The sequence below is a fragment of the Bidens hawaiensis genome, unplaced genomic scaffold (assembly GCF_021521415.1).
Source record: "Bidens hawaiensis isolate Kalapana, Puna unplaced genomic scaffold, B.hawaiensis_p1.1 tig00419641_1, whole genome shotgun sequence".
NCBI lineage: Eukaryota > Viridiplantae > Streptophyta > Magnoliopsida > Asterales > Asteraceae > Bidens > Bidens hawaiensis.
In genome coordinates this window covers 96804-104609 of record NW_027504920.1, presented here as the reverse complement: position 1 = coordinate 104609, position 7806 = coordinate 96804, and the positions used below count along the sequence as shown (strand labels likewise).

Here is a 7806-nt window from a genome sequence, read left to right as displayed (position 1 = left end):
AGTGTTTTTCAGTCTCAAAAAATGAAATTGTTAGCCTAACAAAAAAAATTATATAGAAAATAATATATAGTGTTGAAAAACAAAAAGAACAATAAAAGCAAATAATCATCGTAATTTCTAAAGCTGGTCAGTTTGAACCTTGAGTTCATATAGGTTTTGTATCATCGTGTGTTATGTTACTATGTTAGAGATTTATGCTCTTATAGTGACAAGACTGTCAAGTGGCAGTTGGCGCTATTGTTTCCCTAGGGAATGCTTAAGCTAAATTTTGAAAGCCAGTGTGAACCCGGTTAAGACAAAATTGTCTAACCAGAGTGATGCAATAGAGCTCTCCAAATTTAAGGATTGCGATGGTCTAACACACAGGAAAATCGTCGTTTCTAAAATAAACATTAATTTAAAATAATAATAATAATAATAATCCTCAAAGCTTATCCAGTGGCGGACCCAGGATTTTTTGTCAATGGGGTCCCAATTTTTTCGGTTTATAAAATTTTTCGGGTCGGTTGTTATTCGGGTCGGGTCGAGGCGAGGAACATAATAAAACACGGAACTATGGTGTCATTGGAAACGAGTAAGTAGAAAGAATCTAAATTAGAAACTAGATGAAACATACACTTTTAATTCATACCCGAAAAACATGAACGTAATCTATATATATGGTCTTACATAATTGACCAAAACATGAAAAAATAACTCTAACACAAATAAATGATTAATTATAATATACATACACAAGGTAAATAATAAAAGAATATGCAAAATCCATGTTAACATTATATATGTTGCATGGTGATAATGACTATATGAGAGAAACTAACAAAAAGCACAAATACCCTAACTGAATAACTAAGACTAGGATATTAAAAAAACAACAAAAAAGGAGTATGGTGGGGCTTGAACCTACAACCTCTCACAAGTAAAACAACGGACTTTCCACTGTACCAGTTCAATCCTAATAGTATGGGTTCAAAGTATTAATTTTTATGGGGTCCTTACAAAATTTAATATACCGTCTCTAAGTAATTTTTAAAAAACATCGGTGTCCCGGGACCCCGATCGGACCTATGTGGGTCCGCCCCTGAGCTTATCAGTTTGAAACCCGATTTCATCTAGGTTTGTCTCACCGTGTGTTGTGCCAGATTTTTTTTGTGGTAAGACTGTCAAGTGTCAATCAACGGTATGGTTTTCTTAAAGAATGCCCAAGCTAAACCCTAAAAGACAGCATGAGCCCGGTGAAAGAGAATCATCTAGCCAGTATGAGGCAACTTAAGTCTTCCAAATTCAAGGCGTGCTATGGCCTAACACAAAAGGAAATCATTGTTTCCAAAATAAATTAAATAAAAAAATCATAATAATAAGTTGGGTATAAATAGCAAATAAAATGAGGGCTGAAGCAACACTCTCGTTCGTCCGTTGTCGTCTCCGTGTCGAAAAATAAAATAAATTGATCGTCGTCTTCAACCGGTAAATCTCCGTTGGCTCTATCTTTTATCTTATCATTCAGTCTCACATTAATATAATATTATTAATTTGATCTCACACATATCAAATCAATCTACTCTTCTTACTAGGGTTTTGTTCTTTTTCCTAATTAACTTAGGGTTTCACATAAATCACCAATCCTCCTTCTTCTACACGTTACTTGTACTCAATCAATTGATGTTAATTTCAATGCTGTTATGTTAATCTCAATTATTATTCAGAACTGTAAAGATGCTTCAAATTAGGCTTAGCAACAAGGCTGCACCCTCAGAAACTGGTGCCGCTGCTGCTGCTGGTGCTGGTGGAGCAAAGCTGCTATCAGGGGAGACTGTCACCGTTGCCTGTCCTGACCACCTCGTTCTCGCGGAGCTTCCCGTGGCCAAAAGCCTAGGTTCCGCCAACGGTGTTACTCTCGTCAAGACATTGGGCCGTAGGTCCCGCCGACCGCTTGGTGAACGCGTCCATTTCTGCGTTCAGTGTGATTTTCCTGTTGCGGTTTATGGACGTTTGGTATGTAGTTACTATATTTGTTTGGCTTATTTAACTTCTTGTATTGTATTAGGTATTGTTGTTGGTGATTGTTCATGGTTTTACTATTTGATGGTTCGGTTTTGACGGTTTTAAATAAAATAATTCGTTTTTCACACCATAGTTTTGTGTTAAATGCTTAGCGATGATAAGGATTGTTTATGAATATAATTCTATATTCCTAAAAAGAGCAATAATAAGTTATAAATGTTAAACAACAAATTCCATGTTCTGATCTATCAAATTGGTAAAAACGGAAACATGAACCTTTTAGTGTATATCTATATGGCAAGTAGCATCTAATGCGACATTGACTATTGCTTTAAATTAAAATTTGTAAATACATTTGTTTTAACATTTTTTTAAATAAGCGTTTTTTTTTTTTTTGCGTATATGGCGTCTGATGTGGTGGCTGGAATGCAGCAACCAGTGTAACATCAGGCAGCATACGGGTAAAATTGTAAATTGAGGCTGACTGCTGGAATCAGTAATAGATTATAAATTGGTTTGTATTTCACGCCTAATTTTAAATTGGTTGCGAAAATCTAAAAGAAAAGTGTAAAGTTCGTTTATATGTTGTTCAGTTTGCTTTACTTTTGTAATTATTTTTAACCCACAATTATCAATAAAAAGGTAAAATAATTGAAAGTGTTTGGTACATGTACCTGTAATGAAAGATTATCCGTTTTGACTTCTGTTATATGATTAGGGCCGTGTATTGTGTTTCTATATCATTAAGTTTTTAATAACACAGTCTTATATAGAATATTAATTATCTTGATTTTCACAAAAAACTTTCTGGTTATTGCAGATGCCTTGTGAGCATGTGTATTGTCTGGATTGTGCTAGGAGTGACTCTTTATGCTATTTGTAAGACTAAAATTACTGTTTTTAAACAACTTCATTGTTCATTCACAGTTAAAATAATAATTGACCCGTGTTTTATTATATTTACACAGGTGTGATGAGCGTATTCAGAAGATTCAGACGATTAAAATGATGGAAGGAATCTTCATTTGTGCAGCTCCACATTGTTTAAAATCGTTTTTGAAAAAAACTGATTTTGAGGCCCATGTGCACATGGTTCATGCAGATCTTGTAACTTCAAATCCTCAAAAAGATGCAAATGAGTCTGAAGTCGCAAGCACTAAGAAACCGACAACTTCTGAGTCAACGGTTCAAGCCCCGACTCCAAAACCAGCCCAAGATGGTGATCGGTCCCAACCCCAACCCCCAGTTAGACCACTCATACAGCCACCAGTTAACCCCAATCCTAACCCGCCTCATGGTTTTGATGGATCAAACCCGTTGCATGTTCAGCAACCGAGTTTTGAATACCCAGTGACTGCACTTCAGCCGCCGGGTTTTGTAGTACCAGTGAACCCGAGTGTGATGGGTCCTGGTTCGTTTGGTCAACCGGTTTACATTGGTCAACAGGCTCCCGAAGCGGGTGTGGAACAAGGGTCTTTGTTGGGTTATCCTCAGCCTTGGAATGTTGGACCGAATGGTCAACCGTTTGACCCGTCTATGGTTATGAATCAAGGTGGTTTCTTTCAAGGAGGTCTACCATCACAGGTGGCAAACCCAACGCAACCACCGCCTCAGCCTATGGCATTTGGTGGTTTCCATGGTGGTGATCCGAGTCATGTTGGAATGGGGTATGGATGGCAGCAAGACAAGTGTGACGGTTTTGGAAATGGCCAAGATTAATATTGTTGATATTCCGTTTTCGACCTTTTGTGACGGTTTTGTAACTTGTTAGTTTTGATATGATCTTGGATTTGCATGTTTTGGTCACTTTAAATGGGTAGCTAATGTCATCAATAGTTTGTATTTTTCATGTTTCAAGAGTATTCTCATCCATAATGGTTACGATACAAATATGTTAGAATTGAGTCAGGGATTTAATTGTAAATATTAGTAACGAGAAGGATCTTGTAGGGATGTTCACGGTCTGGTTTGACTGGCTTACAGCTTTAGAAAATGACAAACTAGACTGGATGGTTTGTTGGGTCTTTCGTGTTGATTTACACAGCTGGTTTCATGTTCCAAACCTTAAACTGAACTGTAAACCGAACCATATGTATTTCTAACAGGTCAAATTGGCAGACTTTCTATAACTTGAGCGGTTTTGTTGGTTTTCATGGCTTATGACTGACTGGTGGTGACCTGTTAGTCGAGTGGGTGAATCGGATAAGTCTTTGACTGGATTTTAGGGAATTAGAACTAGAAGTGATTGAGCTGAATTCTCTTCTACGATTCTTCTATAATTAGCATTCATATATTTCTGATTTCTGATGCATAAATACTTTTAATTGCTTCCAGACATTTGTTGAGTATTGGTAGATAATATAAACCACTACTTTTTGTACAATTGTGGAAGAAACCCAGGCATTTCATCCATCATTTGGTATGCATATATATAATACTTTTAGCATAAAATTTAAGCTAAATCACCAAATTTCTGGCACAATTACACCAAATTTCTGGCTCCGTAACAGTTATCAAAAAGATTAAGTTGTTTGTCGGATAACCGTGTGACCATGCCAAGTTCCCTGGTATATAAGCTGTGCACGTTTTCCACATAAGCTCTGCAAAAGCATTTACCTTTTGATACTTTGTTAAAAAAACAAAAGAATATGTCTGTCAGACAACCGTGAGACCATGCCAAGACGCATCAGATGGGCCAGCAACGATCCTCAGCCGAGCCATGGTCAAGACCATGAAACTCATGTTAATCACGCTCTGGTCACACGGTGCTAGCTCATCAATCAGACATGGGTTTCTGTCTTCTTAGAAATCAAGAATACAGAAGTACGAGCCTATAGAACAGATCCTGTTCAAGTAGGTCGTGCCACTTTCCCTCCTCGTGGTCATTATAACCAGCTTCTTGTTTCCTCCTTGCACCGATGTGGGATATAGAACTAAACCTTATTATAAGCCTGTCCTCTTTGGCTTTTTCACAAATCTATTTCCATTTTTATAGTAACAATTTCAAAAAACAAACAGAAAATTATTTAAACTGAAACCTCTCTTGTTTATATAGTATGACAATCCAAAAACAGAAAAACTGTTGGTTATTATTTGATTGCCTGAAAACGAAACGTGTTATCATGTAAAAACTGGTAAATTTTCAAGTCGAGCATTGATTCTTATATCTTTCATTTTCCTTGTCATAATTTCATTGTGATTGGATGTATATGTTTGATGTCTCTTAATATATGAAGGCGTCATATCAATTTCACTGTTCACAGTCGAAAGTTGGTACATTTGACATGAATAGTCAACCATATGACCATGATGATAAGCAATATAGCTTCTACATCCAGTAGTTTCATATCTTTCACTTGTTACATAACTCATAGCAACAAAACAACAATCCGAGTCAACAATAACTTCCAATAAAATGTCAGAAATACCCTTCTTAAGTTGTTATTCCGCTTCTAATGATTACTTCCACTGTACAAAAGCTTCTAAACATCCCAAAGTTCACTTTTGAACTAATATTAAACATACTAGAATTATACAAGCAGATCATAATGATTACTTCCACTGTACAAAAGCTTCACAGCTTTCTTAGCTTTTCCTTGTTTGAAATCCTTCCCAAAATCCGCTCCATATTCAGCAATGGGTATGAAACCAGACCCGTAACCACCTCTTGTATGCTGCAAGTACAGAACATTTTTCAACATAACAAATCAGTTGCCATAAAAAGCATATCTGACCCAAACATGTTTTAGCCCGTTATCTGACCAGCCCATTTTGCCACCTCTAGTCAAAGAATCTTTATAACAATGATTAATACCTCATGCTCAGGTATATAAACAACAATTGGTTGGCGACATAATTTGGAGAGTACCTACAGAAGAAAAAACACATTACTTAAGAAATAAACCCAAAATTAACTTTGGCACATTACTTATGAATGGTCAATTTGGGTTATTATGTTATCTCTCCAATGGGTCAAACTAGCAAACTAAAATTTTATTTTAATGAGTCAAAAGTTGCCTAAAGTTTTTTGGGTAATTGTCAAAAAAACAGCCTATATACACCACACACACCATTTCTATGCATTTAATAGTGGCACAAAAAGAAAGAAAATCAATATGTTTGTGTACAACAGTGAAAATTATGAAAAATGTAGATAGATGCAAGGCTTAACTGTAAACTTTCATTATCCTGTCAAGGTAGTTGTTAAGTTATTCCTGTTCCATTATAATCAGTGTTGAGAAGATAATTGTTAGTTTTCCTTCATATATCTATGCACACATACAGTTATTAAATATGCAGATGCATATTCTTATGTGCAGAATGTGGCAATCTACTCTCAAAAGAATAGACTTTGTCATTGTTTAAGAACAGATTCTGTACATAACAAGTAAGGTCATGTTTCTGCATATTCAATAATTGTATGCGATTAAGACAAACAAAGAAACAAGAAAGTGCACAAACATATGCAGAAAACTGACAACTACCTTTAGAGAATCAGAAAAGTAAACAAATAAACACTCGCATCTATCTACATGTTTCATAATTGGCCACAACGTAATGCATAGAAACAGGGTGTGAGCATCTATCTACATGTTTGTTGATGTTACCGTTAGAGCGTTTGGACGCCATCAATGATACTTCTTTCTTCATTGCTCCCAGTCCCACTACGGAACTGAAACTTGGACAACAAGAGGATGAACAAGATAAAAAAACCATATGTAAATGTATTCACCTCTTCTTTTTATTTTTCTTTACCTAATTCAAAGAATAGGGATAAGACTTGGGATTCGGGGAAAAATCTGATATAAGGCTAACGTCATATTCGTGTCTCTTTCAGTTTAAGGATATAACTGGTGAACGTCACCTAATCGCTTAGCCTCTCGTCATCACTTGATGCCACAAAAACTAAATAATGAAAGCGAGAATAACACCTAGATCACATGAAACACCAAATCACTTTAAAAATAATTTTATTATTACTACTACTACTACCAAGTTAAAATACTTGGTTAAATTCTATTTACTTGGTAAGCTATGTGAACGACAAGATGAGATCAAACATTTAATAATTCGTATGGAGACCTTGGCTCGAAATGTACCTTTTCAGATGCCCTAAAGGACATGATGAGAGCAAGGATCACTAGATTGAGCTTGATCCAGCCTCAAAGGACCCCTTATTGCATGTTTCCACCGAGTTGGCCTGGTTGCAAACATTACTTAAAAGAGATGTTGGGTGTTCGAGATATTTGACCACACATGGTGTTACTTTATGGAACTAATCACCATGTAAAACAAGTGCCCAATTTTGTTGATTGATTGTTGATTTATTAGATCGATCGGCTGGTAATGCCAAATACTTTTCCAAATTGGACCTACGATTGCCCGATTGGGTTATTATCAACATCACTATTAGTATATAGAACAAGATTGTTGTATTACTTCATGAGAACCATAAAACTGGAGAGACTTGGTATTGCAACGAACATGTAAAAATAAGCCATATCTTAGCATTAATATGAAACTGCAGATAATTAAAGGCACTTTATAGAAGTTTTAGTTTATAAAATGTATACTTAAATTGTTGGTTTAACTCAGTTAACATAAACATACCAACTTCTAATCTCTAAGATGAACACCGATCTATGTTTATCTATTATGCCCACAGTTGAGCTTGACTCAATTATAAAACATGGAGCTCGAAACTTGATTTGAGCTTGATGGAGCCTTGATTTTAAAGCTCAATCTTGATTAATTTACCCGAGCTTGATTCGACTCAACTCACTTACCAACAAACACAGCACG

The 7806-nt window shown here is 35.9% G+C and overlaps 2 protein-coding genes and 1 non-coding gene across 3 annotated transcripts; 1 reads left to right on the top strand and 2 right to left on the bottom strand.

The window, feature by feature from the left end:
- Positions 1 to 1410: 1410 nt before the first annotated feature.
- LOC143609449 (E3 ubiquitin-protein ligase HAKAI homolog) lies at positions 1411 to 3837 on the top strand. Its single transcript, XM_077084203.1, has 4 exons — positions 1411 to 1467; positions 1707 to 1995; positions 2825 to 2883; positions 2973 to 3837. The coding sequence occupies exons 2-4, from the start codon at positions 1717 to 1719 to the stop codon at positions 3721 to 3723; spliced, it is 1089 nt and encodes a 362-aa protein (XP_076940318.1). The 5' UTR covers positions 1411 to 1467; positions 1707 to 1716; the 3' UTR covers positions 3724 to 3837.
- Positions 3838 to 4653: 816 nt separating this feature from the next.
- On the bottom strand, positions 4654 to 4866 carry LOC143609462 (small nucleolar RNA U3). The gene has a single exon (XR_013149424.1). It is a non-coding gene; the product is annotated as a small nucleolar RNA U3 (small nucleolar RNA).
- A 621-nt stretch (positions 4867 to 5487) lies between these two features.
- LOC143609451 (OVARIAN TUMOR DOMAIN-containing deubiquitinating enzyme 3-like) lies at positions 5488 to 6547 on the bottom strand. Its single transcript, XM_077084205.1, has 3 exons — positions 6489 to 6547; positions 5819 to 5872; positions 5488 to 5678 (listed from the first exon to the last, which is right to left on the bottom strand). Exons 1-3 carry the CDS (start codon positions 6543 to 6545, stop codon positions 5535 to 5537), a joined length of 255 nt encoding a protein of 84 aa, XP_076940320.1. The 5' UTR covers positions 6546 to 6547; the 3' UTR covers positions 5488 to 5534.
- Positions 6548 to 7806: the final 1259 nt, after the last annotated feature.